General features: G+C 39.6%; 1 protein-coding gene across 1 annotated transcript in view; it reads right to left on the bottom strand.

The window, feature by feature from the left end:
• NSMAF (neutral sphingomyelinase activation associated factor) overlaps nt 1-23,811 on the bottom strand; it is a 66,087-nt gene extending 42,276 nt beyond the window's left edge. Inside the window, exons 1-2 of the mRNA XM_066379002.1 lie at nt 23,132-23,811; nt 4,412-4,501 (exon numbers count right to left, since the gene is read on the bottom strand). Coding sequence (XP_066235099.1) covers nt 4,412-4,501; nt 23,132-23,190 — 149 coding nt within the window. The 5' untranslated portion in view covers nt 23,191-23,811. The remainder of the gene's footprint in view (nt 1-4,411; nt 4,502-23,131) is intronic.
• Between the last annotated feature and the right edge of the window lie 1,890 nt (nt 23,812-25,701).

Genomic DNA, 25,701 nt, shown 5'->3' with positions numbered 1-25,701 from the left:
ATGATCACACCTAAAAAAATAATAATTCCTTAATATCATCAAGTATATAATCAGTGTTCAATTTTTTTATTCCCTAAATGTGTTTTAATAGTCGGTTTGTTCAAGTCAAACCCTGAAGTCCATATTATATTTAGTTGATAATGTCTCTTATATCTCTTAATCTAAAACAGAATTCATTTTCCCACATTACGAATTTTGCTGACTACATCTCTGGTTTTCCTCTATGCTATTTCCTTTAAATAAATGGCAAAATTCAAAGACCTGACCAGATTCGGGTTTGCACTTCTGGCAAGAGTGCTTCAGAGGCAGTGCTCATGTGCTTCCTTCCTATCTGGAGGCACCAGTGGCTATGGGTGGTGTCAACCGTAATATGTCCATTATAAAATTTCTCAGCAGCTTTTCACCTGTTGGTTTAGCTGTCATTGAAAATTCTGTCTACATCAGGGGTTAGCAAACGTTTTCTGTGAAGAGCCAGATAGTAAATATATATATATATTTTGTATTTTTCTGAAGCTGGAAACGGGGAGAGACAGTCAGACAGACTCCCGCATGCACCCAACCGGGATCCACCCAGCACGCCCACCAGGGGCGAAGCTCTGCCCACCAGGGGGCGTCGCTCTGCCACAACCAGAGCCACTCTAGCGCCTGGGGCAGAGGCCAAGGAGCCATCCCCAGCACCCAGGCCATCTTTGCTCCAATGGAGCCTTGGCTGCGGGAGGGGAAGAGAGAGGCAGAGAGGAAGGAGGGGGGGGCGGTGGAGAAGCAAATGGGTGCTTCTCCTATGTGCCCTGGCCGGGAATCGAACCCGGGTCCCCCGCACGCCAGGCCAACGCTCTACCGCTGAGCCAACCGGCCAGGGCAGATAGTAAATATTTTTGACTTTGCAGGCCATATGTTCTCTGTCACAACTATTCAATGCTGCTGTTGTAGCAGGAAAGCAACCATACACAATACATGAACAAATGAGTGTGGGTGTCCCAATAAAACTTTATGAAATAAGTGGCTGGCCAGATTTTACCCAAGTTCTGTAATTTGCATCTACATAAAGAATGTATATCCATTATTCATTAGGGATTGAAATTTTGATCATTCTGCTGTGTTTATTATCTAGAAATTCTTTACAAATAGTAACTTTACTTATCTATGATTTGGTTACCCTGAAGAATAATTTGTAGATGGGAAACAGAAAAATTGCTTAATTCTTTACTGGATAGTTTCAGAAAAATGAGTTGGCCTCCTAATATTCTTCAAAAGCAATATATATATATATATATATATATATATATATATATATATCATTATGAACTGATAGATTTTAACAGTTCTAATATATTTTAATCCATTGCAGTCATTATTATATTTTATGCTCAATTTGTCCCAGTTTTTTGCTCTACTCTTCAAGTTGACCTTTGTGTACTTTCGATTCAAAGTTCAGTAGTTCCTGATACCTTCCTTACTTGCCAGGATGACAAGATGCTCCAGACTCATCTCATACCTTTTCTGCCCCAGACAGACTCAGCCACTTTTCTAAAGAGCCATCATTCCTCTTAGTAGGAAGCAGTACTCAGAGAGCATAATCTCTGAGCTCATTGCTACCGAGTTGTTTCTAGGCCTTTTTAGAGGAAAGAGCTAGAAAATATCTCCTTTTAAAAGAAAAGTAAATGAATAAACGTATTTCCAATTCAAATGTAAAATTACAAGGTTTCTACTTAACTCCTTCAATATTAGATTTGCATCTCTTTTGTTCTGAAAATCTAGATATTGGCATTAACATATTACTCACTTGCTTTATTTAACTATATAAATCTATGTGAAGGTGTGCATAAAACAGTTTCAAAATAACATCAAAATTATTAACAATAATATTTCTACTAAAATAGTCCACAACTTTTTTGCAATTCATTTCCAACTTTGGATATATCTTACCAGAGACACGTCAAATTATTATGCTGTGAAGTTTATTAAAACAATTGTTCCCTGAGGTCAACCCGCCAACTTTATATACAGTTAAGTTCATTTGTTTCATTTTCTTTTTAATTTTTAGAATTTACTATTTCTCTTGAAATTTAATTTTGTATCAAATGTATAAAGACTATCTCTATGCCTCAAAAACCAAAGTTATAAAATAAGGTACATCCAGAGAAGTCTAGTTGTCATCTCCGTATTAATGCCTCGATCCCCCCTCCTAGGTACAGATAACCATTTCCATTAGCTTTTAGTGTATGCTTTTAAAAAAACACAGAATTTAAAAAGTTTTTAAATTTTAAAAATATAACCAAAAAGTTATTCCCCTCTTTCTCATATGAAAGATAGCATACAATACCCAGTATTCTGCCTCTTATGCTTTGCACTTAATATACGCTCATCACTCCAATGCAATATAGAACTTCCTCATTCCTTCGCTGGTACTCTACTGTATGAGCATTTCATGGTTTATTCAATCAGTTCCCTATTGGACTGCTCCCAGTCAAGTAGCGCTATAATGTATAAATTTGGACATATGTCCATTTATATTTTTTCCAGTGTATATTTAATTTGTACATATGTCCATTTATATTTTTTCCAGTGTATATTGTTTCCTAGAAGCAGCATTGCTTCTAGGTCAAATGGGTTAATGCACATGCAGTTGTGCTAGTTATTACCAAAGTCACTTCTATGGGGTTGTACCCTTTTACCCTAGTGACAACTTTGAAATTATAAAACTAGGTTTCAGTTTGCTAGCTTATATTTATATTTTAATAATAAACAAATATATTTAATTTTAAGCAAGCCATTAATATGATATAAAACACAGGAGTGTTAGGAGAAAAAAGAAGGCATGAAGTTAGAGAAAAGAATATGAGCTAAATTCCGGGGCAAGAAGCAAGGTGCTGCTTTCAAGGAATAATTGTTTAATTTGATTGAATGCTAAGGAAAGATACATCCTAAGGTCCCAAACAAAAAGCTAAGTCATTTTCACTTTGGCTTGTATTTAAACAAATACTACATGGCTTTGATCCTTTCAGAATAAATTCTGAAAAATACTAAAAATTCATGTGTTTAACATCAAAGCATGTTGAAGTTGTGGCATATAGTTGTTAAGTAACATTCCAAAGGGAAATCATTAGCAGAAACATTTTTTTTAAATTTTTATTTTATTTATTCATTTTAGAGAGAAGAGAGGGGGAGAGAGAGAGAGAGAGAGAGAGAGAGAGAGACGGAGAGAGAGACAGGGGGGAGGAGCTGGAAGCATCAACTCCCATATGTGCCTTGACCAGGCAAGCCCAGGGTTTCAAACTGGCGACCTCAGCATTTCCAGGTCGATGCTTTATCCACTACGCCACCACAGGTCAGGCAGCAGAAACATTTTTGCTGGAACAACTTTCATGTTAGTTAATTCCAAGTTGGCATCCTTTTTTTTTTTTTTTTTTTTTTTTTTTTTTTTTTTTTTTGGTGACAGAGAGACAGAGGGAGGAACAGATAGGGACAGAAAGGAAGGGAGAGATGATGAGAAACACCAATCCTTCACTGCAGCTCCTTAGTTGTTCATTGATTGCTTCCCCATATGTACCTTGACTGAGGGGCTACAGCAGAGCAAGTGACTCCTTGCTCAAGCCAGCGACCTTGGGCTCAAGCCAGTAACCTTGGGCTTCAAGCCAGTGAGCTTTGGGCTTCAAGCCAGCAACCTTTGGGCTCAAGCCAGTGATTATGGGGTGATGTCTAAGATCCCACACTCAAGCCGGAAACCTTGGGCTCAAGCCAGTGACCTTGGGCTTCAAGCCAGCAACCTTTGGGCTCAAGCCAGTGACCATGGGGTGATGTCTATGATCCCATGCTCAAGCCACCGACCCACGCTCAAGCTGGTGAGCCTGCTCTCAAGCTGGCAACCTCAGAGTTTCCAAACTGGATCCTCCACATCCCAGTCCAGTGCTCTATCCACTGCGCCACTGCCTGTTCAGGCCCAAACTGGCATTTTAAATAAAAAACTTCATTGTATACTTTTGTACATAGCTTTCAAAAAATATGACAAAAGAAACAGAACATGATTTCATAGTAATAAGTAGCAGTTATTAAAATATAGAGAAAATTTTGCTTCTAGTTCAAATTGAAAGTAATGGTTTTTATACCACCATAACCCAAATAACTGAGAGTGTCAGTATAAAAGGAATGCGAGAAAAAAGTGATGAAATGAATCAGAGTCCTAACCAGCTGATCAATCCGAGACACAAGTTTGAAGGAGTTAGTACACATCAATTCTTAGTTTTGGAAAATATTTGAAGTATGACAGCAACTTATAAATCCCCATCTTCTCATTACTTTCTCAATACAAAAAAAAGGAAAAAAAGAACCTATTATGATGTACACTAAATTTTTAAAGTATCAGACAACAGAAATATTTGCTAGTTCACAGAGATCCAAAAGTCGTCCTTACCTTTCATTCTGACTGCCCTTATGCTGAATATGATGCGCTGTATGCTGTTCAAAGTAGTATTCCTCTAAGTTAAGCAGGAGCAAGGAAAATCTAAATTTTGAGAGAGAAATACCTCGTTTATTTTTTTAAAAAGAAAGAATATATAAAGCATCGATTCCCAAAATTCTTTCCTGTTCATTAAATTAACAAATGCTTATTAAGTGTATATTCTATGCCAGGCACCCCTCTCTATGCAGTGGGGAGGAGACTGTGCCAGGTGGCTGTGCCAAAAATACATACTAACATACATACATACATACATACATACATGCATGAAGTTGCTTACCAGGCAGATTTATTATTTCTTTTCAAAACATCGAAATTTTATGAAATAAAATTTATTCTTGCCTGAACAAGCTGGGAGCTTTCCCGCCTGTGGTAGTTTGACCCTGTTTCCCCTGAGACACCAGACTCCCCCTTTCCTTCCCACCACACATAACCCCTCCCCATCAAGTCTCACAGAGGAGTTTATCTTGCTACTCCCACAATACTCCCTGTAATAACCAAGCTAATGTTTGTATACAATGTATTTTTAAAATGCATAAATTTTCTTCAAAGTTTAAGAAAAATGTATGTTTAAAAGATAAATAAATAAACTGAACTGAATGGGATTCAACTTTAGTTCTTTTCAAAGTTTCAAGTGCTTTAAACTTTTAGAAACAAAATAAAGTAATTATAAAAAGTGTAAATTTAGTTGTATGGCCACAGAAACAGATACATGACAAAGAACTGCAAATGAGTGTTTTATTTATTTTATGATAGGAAGCAGGAAATATCAACAGCATCTAGAGTTACACGGAAAAGCTTTCATGAAAAGTGTGGCACTTGACATAGATCTTGAAGTTCTGGTGTGTGATGAAGGAAGGTGCTTAGATTAAATGTGGTAGATTAAACATATATATATTTCTGCTCCCTCGGGAAACACCACTAAAGAGGGAACAAAAATATTTTTAAACCGTAAAAGCAGATGAGAGGTATTAACAAATGTGTAAGAGATGGAAAGCTGACTGATGGGAGGACTGGGGAGTGACCTAAAACCAGAGTGGCAGATGCCTCCAGGGAAGGTACCACTGAAGAGAAAACCTGCACAAGTCACAGGACTTCCAGTCACAAGTCCAAAGTTGCAGGTGTCAGGTCCAAGAAGGCAGGGATGAAGCATGGAGTGGATGAGTGAATGCTGGGCAGGGATGAAGCATGGGGTGGATGAGTGAATGCTGAACGAAGTTAATAGCCTGGATTTCTCTCCTGATGGTCATCTCGATCTCACTCTGGCACATCGTTTTTCTATATAAAGACTGAAAAAGAGGCTCCAAACTAGACATCACACACATGGTAGGGTAGCACTATGGAGGAAAAAGAGTGTGACTCAGCAGAAAGCAGAAAGACCCGTACCACTCCCAACAGAGGTCTGTCAGATTAGTTTTGGAAAAAATAGAGAAAAAAAACTATGGATTTTTCAAAGGGCCAGGTCTCTACAACATCATCCCATAGAGAAGCCCAACAGAAATGGCCTGCCGACTGTGACAGAGAACTGTACACTTCACACTTAATATAAATGGACAACTTAAGATCACCAGCCTCTAACATGAAAGAACTAGACCAAAACAAGCAGAACAACACAACTCGAAGGACTAGAGACAATGCAGAGGAAAAAAGGTTAAAAGACTATAATTAATATCCTTACAAAGAAGAAATTATATCTATGAAATAAAGTATTACTCATTAAAAAAATCTGAGCCAAAGAAAAGGAAAAAAAAAAAAAAGAAAGAAAGAAAGGAAGAAAGAAAGAAAGAAAGAAAGAAAGAAAGAAAAAGAAAGAAAGAAAGAAAGAAAGGAAGGAAGAACTCATAAATATCATATAATGAGAGCAGAAACCAGATTACCATCCTAATAAGCAATTTGTATTGGCTTGTTCTACATTTTAAAATCCATGAACAAAAATTAATCATAGGCTAACCTGCCAAAGCTCAATGTAAAATGCTCACTATTAATACTTATTCTGAATTTCAATATAATCACAAGAGTTAGGATTGCTAGGAACAGTCCCTGTATACATCAGATACTTTCCAGGAAGGTATAATTCAGAGATGCCTTGCCCCTTAATTTTAGTTTGTAACTTAATAACTTGAAACCCTTCGCTTGGGCTGGAACTATGCAATCCTTCCTTCTCTCTCTTTATGTCCTCACTCTCCCTCTTAGAGAGGATAAAATAAAATAAGTATTCTTTAATAAGACAATGGCATAATTTTATTGCTTTGAGTGCAAATACCCTTCACAGACAACCAGCTCTTCTATATAATTATTAAAATATAATCCTACACTTAATATTATTAAAATGTACATATTAACCAAAGCAATCTATAGATTTAATGCAATCCCTTATCAAAATCTCAATAGCATTTATTGCAGAAGTAAAAAAAAAAAAACCCTAAAAATCATATGTAATCAAATAGCCAAAACAATTGAGAAAGAAAAACAAAGCTGGAAGCATCACAGTTCCTGATTTTAAAACATATTGCAAAGCTACAGTTTCAAAACAAGTATGGTAGTGGCATAAAGACAGACAAACACACAAATGTAACAGAATAAAGAGCTCAGAAACAAACCCTCATACATAAGGTCAAATGATCTTCAACAAGTGTTCCAAGGGCACATAATGGGGAAAGGATAGACTGTTCAACAAGTGGTGTTAGGAAAACTGAATATCCACATTCAAAAGAATGAAGCCAGACCGTTACTTTTTACCATATACAAGAATTAACTTAAATGTAAGACCTGAAACCATAAACGCCTAGAAGAAGACATAGGGGGAAAGCTTCATGACATTAGATTTGACAATGATTTCTTGAATACTATACCAATAGCACAGGTAACACAAGTAAAATAAACATGGGACTATAGCAAACTTAAAAACTTCTGTTTAGCAAAACAAACAAACAATCCACAGAAGGCAACCTATAGAAATGGAGAAAATATTTGCAAACCATATATCTGATAAAAAGTTAATACCTAGATTATATACAGAACTTTACAACACAACACAAAAATTAACCCAATTAAAAAATAGGCGAAGGACTTACCTGTATTTTTTGCTCCTTAAGATGCACTTTTCCCCAAAAGTGGAGGGAAAATACCTGTGCATCTTATGAAGCGAATGCTCATTTTTTTAGCTGCTGCGGGTTCCCAGACAACTAGAAGAGTATTTGAACATTAAAGTCTCTTCTCATTTGTTAATAACAGTGTTAATGGTTGTTAATACTGCTGTTGAGTTTACACTCTTGAAATATTATTGTGGTATATTTTATTAAATATTTTAACACACCATTTGGTTCAGAATTTTTTTTTTTCTTATTTTTCTCCTTAAAACCCTAGGTGCGTCTTATGGTCAGGTGCGTCTTATGGAGTAAACTACACGGTAAGTAGACATTTCTTTAAAAAAGATACACAAATGACCAAAAAGTATACGAAAAGATGCTCAACATCACTATCATCAGGAAAATGCAAATCAATACTATAATGATATATCACCTCACATGCTATTAAAAATAAAAAACAAAACCGAAATTAACAACTGTAGACAAGAATGCAGAGAAATTGGAACCATTGTGCAGCACTTACTGGGATTGTAAAATGGTGTACCTACAATGGAAAACAGTATAGAGGTTCCTCAAAAAAAAAAAGTAGAGCTACTATATGATCCATCAGTCCCAATTCTAGGAATACACCCAAAAGAAATGAAAACGGGATCTGAAACTGGTATTTGCATATCCATGTTCATTGCAACATTACAGTAGCCAAGTTGTGGAAGCAGCTTAAATGTCTAAATGTCTATTGACAGATAAATGGATAAAGAAAATGTTGTATCTACATAAAGTAAACTATTATTCAACCGTTAGAAGGAAGGAATCTTGGCCTATGCTATGACATACATGAATCTTGATGGCATCATGCTAAGTAAAATTAGCCAGTCACAAAAAGCCAAATACCACATGATTCCATATTGAAGCATTTACAGTGGTTGAACTCTTAAAGAAGATAAATGCTTGCCAGGAGCTGGAGGTAGGGGGAAAAGCGGAGCTGTTGTTCAGTGGGTACAGAGTTTCAGTTTTGCAAGATGAAACAGTTCTAGAGATCTGTTGCACAAAGTGACCATACTTAACACTTCTATACTATAGACTTAAAATGGTTAAAATGGTAAATCTTTGTATATGATTTTTACCACAATAAAGATATAATTATATGAACTATTGTAGAATTCAGCTCATTATTTTGGTAAATGAATCCTCTTTTATTTACCAATATACATATTTTTTAAGAAATGTAAAAGACACAATGAAGATATAAAACCAAATCATATTATTCAAAATTAAAGAATGAAGGAACTTTTCTGACTATTTTTTCTTTATTTTTTTTTTATTTATTTTTTATATATATATATATATTTTTTTTAATTTTATTTATTTATTTATTTATTCATTCATTTTTTAGAGAGGAGACAGAGTGAGAGAGAGAGAGAGAAAGGGAGGAGGAGCAGGAAGCATCAACTTCCATACATGCCTTGACCAGGCAGGCCCAGGTTTTGAACAGGTGACCTCAGCATTCCAGGCCGACACTTTACCCAGTGAGCCACCCCAGGTCAGGCATATTTTTTTTATATTTTTAACAAGAGAGACAGACAGTAAAGAGGTGATGAGAAACATCAATTAGTAGTTGTGTCAGTTTAGTTGTTAATTGATTGCTCCTCATCTGTGCCTTGGTGCCTTGACCAGGGGGCTCCAGCTGAGTCAGTGACCCCTTGCTCAAGCCAGCAACCTTGGACTCAAGCCAGAGACCATGGGATCATGTCAATGATCCCATGCTCAAGCTGGTGACCCTACACTCAAGCTGGTGAGCTCTCACTCAAGCCTGCGGCCTTGGGCTTTTGAACCTGGGTCCTCAGCATCCCATGTCCATACTCTATTCACTGCACCACCACCGGGTCATGCTATTTTTTCTTTTTATTGAAGTGTTCAGTTATATCTGTTTTAAAATTATTCCATATAAAAATTATGATAAAGATTCATGTTATTTTGTTTTTTTATTGAATTAATTGGGGTGATATTGGCTAATAAAATTATATAGGTTTCCAATATACAACTCTTTTTTTTCTCCGGAAGTTAGAAGTGGGAGGCAGACAGACAGACTCCTGCATGCACCTGACCAGGATCCACCCAGCATGACCACCAGGGGGCGATGCTCTGCCCATCTGGGGTGTTACTCCTTTTTGGCTGGAGCCATTTTAGTGCCTGAGGCAGAGGTCACGGTGCTGTCCTCAGTGCTTGGGCCAACTTTTGCTCCAATGGAGCCTTGGCTGCAGGAGGGAAAGAGAGAGAGAGGAAGGAGAGGGGGAGGGGTGGAGAAGCAGATGGGCACTCCTCCTGTGTGCTCTGGCCGGGAATCAAACCTGGGACTTCCACACGCTGGACAGATGCTCTACTGCTGAGCCAACCGGCCAGGGCTCCACTATACAATTCTATAACACCTCATCTGTAAATTGTATCGTGTGTTCACCACCCCAAGTCAAGTCTCCTTCCATTACTATTTATCCCCCCCCCTTATCTTCTTCTACCTCCCCCCCAGCACCCTTCATGCTATTTTGAACAATGAATTTCAAACTACATTCTATGCATTAAAAATTCCATGATTTAAAATTTTAATCCCTTTTATTATTTTATGATCTTTCATTAGTATTATATCAGACTATAAATTCTTTAGGAGAGTCTTGGCCCTGCCCCTAGGTATTCCTTAGTTTATTCCATCTTTACAGAGGTATAGTGGCATTTCTTTAGATAAATTTACTCATTCAGCAGCTTAACTTTCCTAACAGATGCTGTCCCATTCTCATGTCACCTAAATTTTAAAGCGTAGTGTTCAACACTTAACCAAAAACATAAAATTAGTTTAGTTTAGGTAGCCCTCAGAGTAACCTTGCATTCACGGCCACTCACCATTATTCAATACTCTGTTAATGAAGAGTATTCATTATAGAACCAGATTTTGCTAGTCAAATCACTCCTCTAGATCAGAGATGTAAAACAGGTTCCACTGTGTTGAGGAGATGGTGACATGGGCTCACTGGGAGAAAGTACACTTGCCATTTCTACTCGGAATACCCAACATTAACCTAGGATTAAGCTAGACCAGTATTTTTCAACCACCAGTCGCAGACTGGTCCACCAGAAATTTTGTGCTGGTTAGCAAAAGAGTTAACAACCCTGATGTTATATGATGACTATAGACCCAATGATCTTAGCCGAATTCACTTACACTCAGTTGATTTCTGCCTTTGAGGTCTCCAAAGTAATTCTCCTCTTTTCACCAGTTCCCAAATGAAAAAGGTTGGAAACCATCAAGCTAGACTGTCGTGCCCCCACCTAAAGAGTCAGTTTAACTAAATTGGGCAGTTTTTGTAAGTTTCTTAAGGTGGGCTCTGAAACAAGGAGGAACTTAAGAAAAATGCTTAGGGTAAAGACACAGTCCTATGATCCACCATTAGAAACATTCCTCCAGTCACATGTGACAGCAACCTCTGACCAGAGTCATTCAAACAAGTATTACTCCACCTAATTTCTTCTTTCTCAAATCTGCTATTAAGGCATTACAAAACCAAATTTCATTCTCTGCCAAAATTCAGATGAACTAAATCTACTGCATTTTCTGGACCTACCAGTCAGAACTCTGTGAAAGAGATCAAATTAGCATGACAAGACTTCATAGTGAATTGATGACTTCTAGAGATATATAAATAATATGTCTGATCTAGAACTAGCATTAAACCTACTTATGCACAAATGTTCTTTCTGCACTTTTCAAAGTTCCAAGAACACTGAAACAATTTGGCAATTCTAAACTCACTCTCCCAGGAGTTTATGCCAGGAGGCACAAGATCAGGGCTGCCCTCTGAATCTTCTCCTATTTTATGAAAGTTCATCTGTCACTTTCAGTCTGATGGTCAGCATCATTAACAGATACAAAACAAAAGCCAATTTCTCTGTCATCAATCAAGTTTACACTAGTAGGCTGGGCCCTAGGCAGCAGCCAACTTTTAAACACAACTTCAGACTTTAAAAATTATTTTAATCTACAGCATTTACTAAAACCACCACTCATTTGGGGTTTTAAGTTTATTTTCCTCAGTAAGTTTTTTGATGCTAACTGTGCAAGTCTGTGACATCTCTTAACCTGTCCTTGTCTGTTGTTCTTCTTGCTTTACTTATATATAGTGTGTATATATATATATATTCAGAGGAATAGTACCCGCACAACCATTCTATGTTTTTTTCCTTGTCTCAGTTTATTTTCTAACTTTTCACCAAATGCCATGTGAACTGGATGTTCTGAATTATATTTTTGATAGTTTCACAAACTTCCTGGGTCAATATCCTTTCTAAAACTGTCCAGTAATAAAACCTATCTTTCTGATTTCCTTGTAACCTTCAATAACTGCCTTCTGAAAAATCTAGATTCTATGTATGACAGATTCTTGGGCTTACTATCCTTGGGCTTCAACAACAAGTAACTGGAAATGACTACCTTTTTTTTTTACAAGGTTTTACCAATGTTACTTGGTTAATTTCTCTTTAATATTCAGAATTTCATACAGTTCTCAAATTCACTGCCTTAAGATAAATTAAAACTTCAACAAGGGAAGTCAAGGAACTATAATTATATCTCACTAAGCATTGACTAAGTAAGGTCTCCTGTCATGTTTTGTATTACCACTTCCTACTTTCAATCTACATCAGGTACATATCCACCATTTTTTCTACCCACTAGGGGTGGTAACAAATGAATGTAATTACATTACTTCTGTTCCTCTTTCCAGTAAGTTCTCTGGTTTCCCCACTCTGGTTGATGGATCCTCAGCAGTCATGTTTCCATGACATTCAGAGCCTACTGCCTCACCACCTAACAGATCTTCCCTTTTGAATAGGTCTGTGGCTTTTCAGCACTAGATTCCAATCTTTCGTCCCATCCTCACAAGGTTCAGTGATACCTAAAACATTCATTAACCCTCGTTTGTAATAAAATTCCACTTGTTTTATTATCCATGTTTTACATATTTGCACAGTGCCAATCTGAGTGACTATTATTTCTAGCTGTGAACCAATTGTTTTCTCAAGTAAATTACTGGCCCTTCCTCCTCAGGACTAGCATTTCATCACATGCCTGCTGTTCTCTAGTGCATTGAATTTCACTATTTCATCTAGCCCTTTGACCCTTTGCTTGGTAGTAAGTTTAAAGCTCTCTCTACCACTGGAAAGAGCAGTGGTAGGAAATTACATTCTCCTCTGCCGATGTGAGATGCAGTTACTTCTGGCCAAGACATTTCAGACATCAAAATCACTTTTACTGACACCATCCATCCATAAAGCCATGTTTCCATTTTCAAGTCTCAACTCTCTATAGACTAAATCAAGGGTCAGGAACCTATGGCTCGCGAGTCAGATGTGGCTCTTTTGATGGCTGCATATGGCTCACAGACAAATCTTTAATAAAATAAATAACATTAAAAATATAAAACATTCTCATGTATTACAATCCATTCATTTCCTACCACTCATGTTCATGGTTGCTGGTGGCTGGAACCAATCACAGCTGTCCTCCGGGACAACACCAAATTTTTATTGGATAATGCATAACATACATGGATCGTTGTATGGCTCTCATGGAATTACATTTTAAAATATGTGGCATTCATGGTTCTCTCAGCCAAAAAGGTTCCCGACCCCTGGATTAAATGGTACAACTATCCCCCATGCTCTCAAAGACTTTCAATATCCTCATCAAGGATATAGCCCTGGGAAGAATGTTTTCATGAGCCTTCTCGATACCATTAAAATGAAGATGGAAGTATATTATGAAGGAAAGAAAACAGCAAACAACAACAAAGATAAATGCTTAATTACTCTTACCCAGAACATTGCTTCTCAAACCATCTGGAGATTTTGCAGATTTGGATGTAGTAGCTCTGGAGAGGAGCCTGAGACTGTGCATTTCTAACAAGCTCCCAGGACATGCTGATGCTGCTGGCCTGCCAATCACACCTGGAGTAACAGGTTCTAGTACTATATAATCCAGGCTTCCGATCATTCCTGAATCATTCTAAATTTCTGAGATACCACAAAAGTAAGTACTAGCTTAGTATTTAAAACAGAAGCATCACCCTGTTATGATGGAAAAGGGCTGGATTTGGATCAGAAAACATTAATTTTAGCCTTAGTTCAGTCATAACTTGGCTGTTGGGACTTTTTTGTGTGTGTGTGACAGAAACAGAGAGAGACAGAGAGAGGGACAGATAGGGACAGACAGGAAGAGAGAGAGATGAGAAACGTCAATTCTTCATTGATGTTACTTAGTCGTTCACTGATTGCTTTCTCATATGTGCCTTGACCGGGGTGGGGTGGGGCTATAGCAGACCAAGTGACCCCTTGCTTAAGCCAGCAACATCGGGCTCAAGCTAGTGAGCCTTGCTCAAACCAGATAAGTCCATGCTAAAGCTGGCGACCTCAGGATTTTGAACCTGGGTCCTCCACATCCCAGTCCAATGCCCTATCCACTGCGCCACCACCTGGTCAGGCTGGACTTTTAATCAAACCATTTTACTTACTTAGACCTCATCTATAAAAAAAAGGGGAGGGAGATATAGACTAGATTACCTCAAAAGTCCCTTCTCAAACCACTGTGTTTAGACTTATAAAATGAACCTGTGCTTAAAGAATTATCAGGGATTTCTTTCCAGTTGGCAGATTAGATGTCCAGAAAGCAATCTCTGTACAGTTTCTCCAATATTGCTGAATAAAATACTTAAAAGTATTCAAATGCCTGGCTGAGGTGATGAAAAAGTAAAGAAAAATCTTAGAAGAGAGAAACAAAGAAGTCAGCAAGCACTGCAGCCGTCCTTTCCCCGGGTGTTTGCCCAATCTGAGTAGTACGGAGCCCGAATTGAGAAGGACCATGCTCCCTGAGAGGATGGGGAAGGGGACAGCTATTTAGAAAAGCTAGGATCCATAAAGGTATCATCACCCTTTGAGGATGGAAATTAAAACCACCCACCACACCTTCCCCAGAGGAAGATGGTAGGACCGTGACTCTGGACTAGTGGCAAAATAAGTCTCCCTTGAGAATATGGCATCACAAGCCTGCTTTGACACACATTTGGAGCTAGAATTAACACTATCTGTTGAGCTCAATAAAACTCAAGACAAACCAATGTGACTTCTCCCCCACCTAAGCAAAAATAAATGCAAACACTTCCTGGAAATATCACTTTAAATCTAGGCCTTTAAAAACTCCCAAGGAATAAGAGGCTACAATCAAGAATTATAAAACAGTCTGAGCAGGAGGTGGTACAGTGGACAGAGTGTCGGACTGGGATGCAGAGGACCCAGATTCAAGACTTGGGCACGGGCTCATCTGGTTTGAGCAAAGCTCACCAGCTTGGACCCAGGGTCGCTGGCTTGAGCAAGGGGTTACTCAGTCTGCTGTAGCCCCACGGTCAAGGCACATATGAGAAAGCAATCAATGAACAACTAGGATGCCACAACGAAAAACTAATGATTGATGCTTCTCATCTCTCTCCATTCCTGTCTGTCTGTCCCTATCTATCCCTCTCTCTGACTCTTGCTCTGTCTCTGTGGAAAAGGAAAAAAAAATTATAAAACAAGTGAGGAAGTAAAATTACTGAATGAGGGCCAGTACAAACAACAAGATACTCAATCCAACCTGTTAAAGCTGCAGATAACTTATTTTCTGTATATGATTATTCCAACAAGTAAGTTTAAAGAAAATAAGGACATCAAAATATAACAAAAACAGACTTTTATTAAAGATGATGAGGCAATTATAAATGACCCACATGAAAAAAGATATATAAAAATATAATAACTGAAATTAAAGCTTAAAAAATACAATAGACAGAGAATTAGACAATTGGAGAGAAAATTAGTAAATTGTAAGATGGATTTAAATAACCCACGACACAGCACAGGAAAATAAATATTAAAGAATGGTTTGCTTGACTGGCCAAGGCGTAGTGGAGAGAGCATTGACCTGGGAAGCTGAGGTCCCAGGTTTGAAACTCCAAGGTTGCTGGCTTGAGTGTGGGCTCATCTGGCTTGAACACAGGCTCACCAGCTTCAGCACGGTGTCACTGGCCTGAGTACGGGATAATCAACATGATCCCATGGTCACTGGCTTGAGCCTAAGGTTGCTGGCTCGGCTGGAGCCCCCCACCCCCATTCACAGCACATAAGAGAAACAATCAATGAACAACTAAAGTGATGCAACTACAAGTTGATCCTTCTCATCTCTCTCCCTTCCTGGCTCTCTCACTAAAAAAATAATAATAAAATAAAAAAATAAAAAAGTGTGGTTATGAGATAAAAGAAAAGGGAAAGGCAGTATTCAAAGAGCTAAAGGCTCGTCTCCAAATTTTTCCAAACTGTTTCAGCTTCAGGAACCCCAATCAGGATAGATAAATAGAAAGAAATTTCTATATAGACAAACATCAAAACATTACAAAGAAATCTTAAGAGCAGCCAGAGCAAAGATATTACTTACAGGGTACAATTACACTTAAATGATATAGGTTTATTGCAGGCCAGCCTCCCAGAATAGAAGGGGGTCTTCTGCAAAGCCACATGGAAACCTGCTATGGTCTTATGTTTAAGGAAATAGTCTTGGTCAGCCACAAGGCAAGGACCTCAGTGTCTTATTCAAACCAGAGAAAGCATTGATGGTTCTATAACCATGAACACAGATAACAAATACTGCTCTGTCCTGCCACACCATACAGACCCAAGTGCAGGCCTTAGAGAGTCCCCAGTCAAATCAGAAAAAGAGCAAGACCAACCCACAGCCACAAAAGCTGAGCTGGACATGGTGAACCAAGGTTCAATCACAGTGTATCCTACGAGCTGGACATGGTGAACCAAGGTTCGATCACAGTGTATCCTACCCCAGGTCATTCCACGGGATCCAGGTTTCTCCTGGAGTCTGAAGCCTGACCCCGCCAGGCAGCTACGTGCTGCAGTGAAGGGGGCATGGCACATCTGTTACTAACCTTTTCTCTGTTGAGTTTCCTCCAGCGAATGTTGTTCCAGCAATCATATTCCCTGGTCATTTGCCTTCGCTTGTACAATTTTCAAAATGCTGAGAGAATTATACATCTAGCAAAACTAATTTTCAACACAAGGACAACACGAAGACATCTTCAGACAGACAAAAACAAACATAGTTTATTACCATTAAACCCTCATCAGGATAACTTCTAAAGGATATTCGTCAGGAAAGAGAAAGTAGTTCCAAAGGGAAGATATGATATACAAGAAGAATGCTAAACTAAATACGCATGTAAAACTATATATATATACATATATATATAGTACACATACTATATATATATGTAGTAAAACTATATATGCATTAACCTGACAATTATACAGTAGCCCCTCCCCCCCTCTTGTTAGCAATTTTACTTTCCGTGGTTTCAGTACCTGCGATTAACCATGGTCCAAAAATATTGAATGGAAAATTCCACAAATAAACAATTCATGAGTTTTATATGGTGGCACTGTTCTGAGTAGCATGATAAAATCTTGTGCTTTCCCACTGGGTCCTGCTCAGGACATGAGTCATCCATTGGTCCAACTTCTCCCACCCGTTAGTCACTGAGGAGCTTTCTCAGGTATCACATCAACTGTTGTGGTATTGCAGTGCTAGTGTTCAGTTAACCCTTATTTTGCTTAATAATGGCCTCAAAGTGCAAGAGTAGTAATGCTGGAAATTCTAAGTTGCCAAGGAGAAGATGTACAGTGTATGTACGTAAAGGAAAAACAGTATACAGTGGTACCTTGAGATACGAGCAGACCAACATACGAATTTTTTTTTTTTTTAAGATATGAGCTGTGCCTCAGTCTGTACTTTTTTCGAGATCCGAGAGAAATTCCGAGATACGAGTCGTGATTTGGGAACCTGCCACTAGTTGGCATGTTGGCACATGGGTCCATTACCGGCAATTTGATATACTTACGAGTTGACTAACTTATGAGCTCGGTGATAGAACGAATTAAATTCGTATCTCAAAGTACCACTGTATACAGGATTCAGTACTTTGTCAGTTTCAGGCATTCACAGGGGTTCGTTCAATTTATTTCCATGGGTAAGGGGGGACTACTGTAATGTCTAATTTGTAGATTTAAAATAGAGATTGGCCCTGGACGGTTTGCTCAATGGATAGAGCATCGGGCCAGCATGTGGACATCCCGGGTTTGATCTCCAGTCAGGGCACACATGGGAAGTGACCATCTGTTTTTCTTTCCCTTTCTCTCCTCCCCTCGCCATAGGCACTGAGGATAGTTCACTTGGTCCGAGTATTCGCCTCAGATGGGGGATGCCAGGTGGATCCTGGTTGGGGCACATGCAGGAGTCTGTCTATCTCCCCTCTTTGTCTATCTACATAAAAAATCTATATGTAGATACAGATATATAGATATGTATAAATTCTGTCCAATAACAGGTTATAATTTAGGATGGGCCAACAGGAATTAACTACTCCAAGGTCCTTATATTATTAGAGAGTAGGGTAAAGAGAATAGTTTCAGACCTTAAGTTAAATTTAAAAGTAAAAATTTCAAGGGTAAGTGCTAGAAAAACAGAAGCAGAATATATAACTTCCATATACTTCAGGGAAATGAAAGAGAACATCTGGGTGGGGATCTTAATTAATTCATACTAAGAAAAAATAAGACAAAATTAAAGAACAAAATAAAAAGGTAAAAATTCTAAATATATCTGTAATAGTAATAAATGTTAATGGACTAATTTGTCAAGTCAAAAATTATCAAAATAAATTATTTAAAAGTCAAACTATAAGCTTGAGAAGAAATATACCTAAAACCTATGAACACACAAAAGTTGAAAGTAAAAGAATAAAAAATTCTACATAATGCAAATAATCAAAAGAAAACTGATATAGTTACACTAATATCAGCCAAAATAGAAAAAAAATCATTACTAGAAGTCATTATATATATATATGAAAGATTCAACTAAGAAAATTTCAATTCTAAACTTACATAGACTTAATAACATACAGTACCTTGAAGAAAATATATAGCAACAATTTATAGAAATATCAGGCAAAGTTTGCATCATAGAGCATCTCTCAGTAATTGATAAGTCAATCAGAAAAAATTAAGAAATAAATCTAAATAAAATTAAAAAGCCAATGTAATATAATTTCTTTCAATTCAATAGCAGTCCCGACTAAGTACTGATTCTGCAATTTATCTCCATTTTCAACACTTGTTATATATTAAAATAATAGGATGATCAGTTTTAGAAATAAATGATTAAGCAGGAGTATAACAAATCACTTTACTCTCTAACAATTATTTTTAGCATAATGAATGCAGAATCAATGGATAAAATAAACATACGAAGTAAAAGATATTTAATATCAGCCAAGAAATTTAATATCAGCATAACCAGGAGAATTACACAGACAGAATGTGACACAAAGCTGAAGTCTAAGAAATGTCTATAAAATGGTTAATGTAGTATGTGTGCCTAATATAGAATACACGACCACTAATGCTTTATCCTGGAATGGCAGTTTACAAGACATAGCTAAGTAATTTGTCAAATGACATTATAGAGAGAAAACTGTGACTCCTCCTCAGTAGGAACATGCCTTAACTATCTACATTTCTACATCATCCAAGAAAATAATAGCTTTAGTTCTCCCATACCACTTCTAGATGTGAAGATAAAAATCATTTAACAATTATCCTACTCTTAATTCTTAAAATAGAAATATCATAAATAGCAGCAGTTTGTAGAATATTCTCATCTGCTAACCCACTATACACATCTGTCATGTCCAACAATTCCAAAGGAAAACATGTGAATTTTAAAAATCTTTTCCCTTTATCTTCATTAACATCTGCATAGGACATTTTTTAAAACCAGCAAAATCAATATGGTTTGTGCCATCTAAATCTTAACCAGGACACTAATATACTTAATTTGAATGGCCACATGTCTCTTCATTTTCTAATACAGAAAATTGCTAAAGCCTTTCTTTATAAACATCACCAATAAATGGCACAAATTACTATTGTTCAAACGAGAAACCTGGGAGTTTAGCGAATAAAAATGGAGGATGCCTAGTTGATTTTTTTTTCAGTGACAGGACAGAGGATAGACAGACTCTTGCATGCACCCCAAAGGGGATCCACTTGGAAAATACTATCTGGAGCCAATGCTCAAATCAACAAGTGACCTTTAGCACCTGAGGTCCATGCTTGGACCACCTAGCTATCCTCAGCGCCTAGGGCCAAACCTGAACCAATGGAGTCACTGGCTGTAGGAGGAGAAGAAGGAGAGTAGGGGAAAAGGGAGAGAGAGATAAGTAGATTGTCGCTTCTCCTGTGTGCTCTGACTTGGAATCAAACCCAGGACATCCATATGCTGAACTGATGCTCTATCCAATGAGCAAACAGGCCAGGGCAACATGGTTAAATTTGAATTTCAGATAAATTACAAAAAAAGTTTCAGTATAAATATGTACCAAATATTGCATGGGATACACTTATCCTAAAAGATTATTCGTTGTTCATCTGACAACTCAAGCTGGGATTCTTCCTCTATTACCTCCCACACACAATTTACCACACCAAGACCTGTCAATGCTACCTCCTAAAAACATCTAAAATCCATCCACTTTCTTCTGCCACCATTTGATCTAAGTCACCAATCCAGGAATCTCCCAGTCTCTACACTTCTACTTTGTAGAAATATCACTTATTCTAAATGCACTAGCACCAACTTAACAGTAAAAGAAATAAACACTACCTTCAAGTTTCCTTTTCTGGAGCCATTATCTGGTGGCAGTAGAAATCCAAAATCTCTAAAGCAGCATGAGATAGACCAATGAACTCAACTCTGAAGAGGTGAGGCCTTTCATGAAACAGTCCCAAGAAAAGTAACAGTGCTCTTGCTTGTGCCTGAGTCAATGACCGACATTAATCATTTTGCTAATTGCTATTTCTTGACACCAAAGGATTGAACCAGGGCAAATCTGGGCAAAAAAAAAAAAAAAAAATTAAATTAATGGCTCAATAGAGTTGGTTGAAATATTCTCGTCCTTCAGAATGAATTCTAAGATTTAAAAAGAGACTGCTTGATTCTAGCCCACATCTGACTGTGCGACAGTTTCCTGTCATTAAACTGATAATCTATGGACATCACCCTGGTTCAAATCTACCTATCCTGAAGTTGCAAAGCCATAGTGCAGACAGCATTAAAGAATTTGGGCAGTCAGCATGTAGGCTTCAAATAAATATAAAATATGTGGCACCAACTTTTTCAGAATATTGGTGCTCAGAACATTTGCTGCCTTCTGCCTGATGAATAAATGTTTTGGTTGTGAGACTGCTAGTCTGTCATGCCCTCTGATCAATGGATACCAACAAAGCAGACTATACTCAGAAATGTATGTTCAGACTTGTTTGACATTTGTAGAGCTGTATAAGCTAACCAAATTCAACACAAATTACTGTCATCAAAATAACTGGCAGATCTAAATAAAACAGGTCTTCCTGTATATCAACCAGGCAATGGAACTCTTACAAATGACTCTGAGATCATGGAACATGATGGCAATTCAAGTGTTTCCAAGTTCTTACAATGTAAATTTGCATATTCATCCATTTAACACAGAATACAATTATGTCCTAATATTGTTGGTACATATTGTCGGTACAGAACAAAGAAACTCTACTCAAGCTCTTTCTACATGAAACAATCATTACAAATGAAGTCAGAAGAGCATATACAAGTGTGAGTACTTTGTGGTCCAGTTATTATTGAATAAGCAAACCTTTCTGTTCTGCCAAACACGCCATATCCAAGATGGGTTGTTTTTTTTTGGTATGCCTTATCTTCTTTTTACACTATGGAAACAAATTTCAGGCTATGGGTATGCTGTCCAGGCCAACAGTAGAGATTAGAAAGGGATATGAATGTTTGGACAAAACAGGTGTAGTCAACAGTTATATAAAATGTTAGATTCAGGGAGTACTGGGACTGCCAAAGAGTGTAACTATTGAAGGAACAGGGAGTGTTGCAAAGAGTGTAACTATTGAAGGAACAGTAAGTGCTGATATGGCTCCTGTGAGGCTGAGAACAAAGAAGGTCAGAGACCCTTATTAGAAGTTTAAGTTTGAAATTCGCCACTAAGCTAAAACCGGCCCCTGTTGCTATGCTGTGTGTGACCTCCCTAGCCAATAGCTAAACTGCCACATCTGCTTCTGTATATGCTTGCTCACTTAGGATATATAAGGGCCTGGCTGTAAGCTCCAGGTGCGGCTTCCCTTTGCAGCTCCTTGTGGGCACGGTGTCTCCGGACATCTTGGGAGCTCGCCCCTGCGCAGGTTAAACTGGCCAATAAAGTAACATCTTAACTCCTGAAAGTCTCCAGCGTTTGTTCTCATACCCGGTGGATGCTACATAAAACAGGTCTATAAAACAAATGTGGACGCTGCCAGATCACACAACCCTTAAAGTGTCCACGTGTATTTGCTTGTATAAGCTGCTTTCTTGGTGTCCACTGATCACACAACATGACAGGTCAGCAGTACTCCAACCAGCTCCCACAACTAAAGTAATATATGTAAAATAATTCAACCCTAGTTCCTTCCGACACCTGGAACCCCAGGCCCAAGGATCAGCAAGTGTTTTTCGGTCATCATAAAAGCACTAGGAGGTGTAACTTGGGGCAGAAGTGAGCTTTCTTGTAAGACACTTCCCCTGGAGACAGAGGATCAGAAACTCTCAGAGCACTGCCCTGAGACCATTTTAGCTTCTGGACTGGACTCCCTCTCGGAATGCGGGTGGGGACTGCATTCTTTGCGTTCTAATGCAAAGCCTTCAAGGACACGTATAAGGTTTCCTTCTTAGTAGAAAACATTGGGGGTTGGAGGGAACTCTGGCTTTTCTCGGACTGAGGCCTCGTTTGCGGCTTTCCTCCCGGTAGGGCATCTTCCCTACGTCTGAAGTTCAAGTTGGCAGATAAAAAAGGCCCAGCGATGTGAGGCATCAACGTCTCGTCCCCTCCCCCGACCCGGGTGCAGGCTCGAGGTCGCGGACCCGAGAGCGGCCTGGCTGGAAGCCCGAGGCGCCGGGCCAAGCGCTGGGACCCTGTGCGGGTTCCCTGCAGGGACGCGGGGACGGGCGAGCGGGAGGGGTGTCCGCCCAGCTCGCTCACACACCCCGCTCCCGCCCCCAGGGAACGCCAGCTCACGCGCCCGGGCGTCCCCGCGCTCCAGAGCCGCACGCCGGCCAGAGCAGCCCGCTCCGCACCCGCGCGGCCTCTTCCGGGTGCCCGGGGGCCGCGGCCGCCGGGGCCGCAGTGGCCGGCGGGGCTGCGCTGCGGGATCCCACCCCGGCACCGGCCTGGCCCCTCGCCTCTGACCCCGACTCCGGGCTCCGGCCGCGGCCCCCGGCCCGGGCGCCGACCTGCTCCCGGCCGCGGCCTCCAGGCGGGTGCCGCGCGGGGCCGTCCCGCCGCTCTCTGCCGGCAACCGGCTGCTGCCCCGGGCGGTGCGGCCCGCCCCGCCGTCCCGGCCCGGCGCTCACCTCTCCTTGGAGTAGAGCTGCAGCTGCTGCTCCTGCTGCTTCTTCCGGATAAACGCCATGGAGGGCGGGCGGGCACGGGCGGGGGGCGCGCGCCCAGGAGTAGCCGGCCTGCGGTCCCGGCCGGAGGAGAGCGCGGCTGCCGCGCGGCTTCCCGTGCGCGCCGCTCGGCGGCCGAGAGCCCTACGCTGCGCCCAGGGCCCGCGGCGTCCCGGCCGCGCTCACCGCATCTCCGCGTGGGGACTCGGGCGCTGTGACTCAGGCCCGGAGGAGGGGCACCTGGTGACCCGAGGCGTCCCAGGTGCTCACCAAGGACCCGGAGGTCAGCAGAGGAGCGGTCCTTCCAAACTAAGTGTTCTAGCTTCTCCAGCCGCTGCACTGCTCCCTGATGAACATTTCACACCTGAAAACGGAGGATGCTTGCCCATGAAAGTTACCATTTTGTTGGCCTCCGGGACTCGAAATAATGTCTGGGACTCCCAGTCACTTGGTACCTGAAATAACTGGTCGCATGACTTTTTTTCTAAGAACTTGATTGAAGTATATATATTATAGGTCACACACCAAGCAATTACACCATTTGAAGTGTATCATTCAACGACTTTTAGTATGTTCATATATGTATAACTATCACTATAATTTGGAGATATTTTTATTGCCTCCAAAAAAAATCCTTACCCTTTAGTTATCACGCCCCCCCCCCCCTTAATATCATTCAGTCATCATCACACACACCCCAAGCTGCACACCGCGGCCCCGGAACACACGCAGCTTTCTGTCTATGATTTTGCCTATTCTGGACATTGCATATAAATGTAATCACATGACATATCGCCTTTTATGTCTGGTTTCTATCACTGAGCATGTTTTCTAGGTTTAGCCATGTATCAGTACGTTCCTTTCTATTGCTGATGAGCAGTGGAATAATGTTGATCCATTCACCAATTGATAGAAATTTTGGTTGTTTCTACTTTTTGGGTATTATGAATAATGCTGCTATGTACCAATATTTATGTGGACATATATTTTCATGTCTACTGATGACATATCTAGGAGTGGAATTGCTAGGTCATACAGTAATTCTGTGTTTAAACATTTGAGAAACTGTCTCAACTATTTTCCAAAGTGGTTGTACCATTTTAAATTTCCACCAGCAGTGTATAAGGCTTCCAAGTTCTTCACATCCTCGTCAACACTTGTTATTGTCTGACTTTTATATTATAGCTATCCTAGTTGGTATGACTGGTGTTTCACTGTGTTATGACTCCTTACTATATCCTGAGTGTGACCCTATGATTGTTTACCTTTGTGAGTGATTCTTCAATAATGAACATCTAAGTTGTGTAAGAGCTAACACATATCTTTTATTGCCTTACAGACCAGGTTCTACAGGGTTAGGTTTTTTTTAAAAGCTTCAAGGCAAACGTGTATTTGAGCTCTCTAGTATGTTGCAGGAGTCTGGTGAGAAAAGGGGGGAGCCAAGAATAAAAGTTGGGACTGGATCTTATAGAACTTGGGAAAATGAAATGCATACAGTGAGTACTCATTAAATTTTTTTTTGGAATGAAGGAAGGTTCATGGGTAGGTACAACAATAGCTTTCTTTATGAGAAGTACTATAATAGATGCTACTAGTTCAGAAGAGAAAAATCACTTTGGCTGGAATAAGGTGGGAAAACAGCATGCAAGTTTTGTCTTTTAATTAAACATTAAAGGATGATGTGATCGTGGTAGGTGGAGAATCTCCCTGACCAAATTCTAGCCAGGACTGTTTAAGCACTCTTCTCATTAGGCCTCAAACTTGGCCTATAAGAACTACAGATTCTCATCAGAAATGATTTTTGTCTACTAACCCACCCCCACCCCCACACCCATTCCCAACACACACACACATTAAAAGACTTAGCTAAGATAGTTTCTAACAGCTCAAGACCTTATTCCTAGGATGACCCAAAGCTCAAGGCTGCCCCCAAAATGCACTTTATTCTAGCCTACACTGACTGTAGGCCCCTGACTTCTTAAAACATTTATTTAAAGGGGCTTGCTGCCTGACCTGTGGTGGCTCAGTGGATAAAGCATCAACCTGGAATACTAAGGTTGCTGGTTCGAAACCCCGGGCTTGCCTGGTGAAGGCACATATGGGAGTTGATGCTTCCTGCTTCTCCCCCTTCTCTCTTTCTCTCTCCTTTCTAAAAAAATGAATAAATAATAAAAAGAAAAAAAAAAAAAGAGCTACCTTCTCTCTATAGCAGAAAAAAAAGGGGGGGGGTTGCTTAGTATTCCATATATGTACCAAAGCTTTTTAATTCACGCATCCACTGACGGACACTTGGGCTGTTTCCAGATCTTCGCTATTGTGAACAATGCTGCCATAAACATGGGGGTGCATTTCTCCTTTTGGAACAGTTCTATGGTGTTCTTAGGGTATATTCTTAAAAGTGGGATAGCTGGGTCAAAGGGCAATTCTATTTTAAATTTTTTGAGGAATCGCCATACTGTTTTCCACAGTGGCTGCACCAGTCTGCATTCCCACCAGCAGTGCAGGAGGGTTCCCTTTTCTCCACATCCTCGCCA

Source organism: Saccopteryx leptura, chromosome 3, assembly GCF_036850995.1.
Source record: "Saccopteryx leptura isolate mSacLep1 chromosome 3, mSacLep1_pri_phased_curated, whole genome shotgun sequence".
Taxonomy (NCBI): domain Eukaryota; kingdom Metazoa; phylum Chordata; class Mammalia; order Chiroptera; family Emballonuridae; genus Saccopteryx; species Saccopteryx leptura.
Note: the sequence above shows the minus strand (reverse complement) of the source record. Positions and strands in the feature narration are given on the sequence as shown.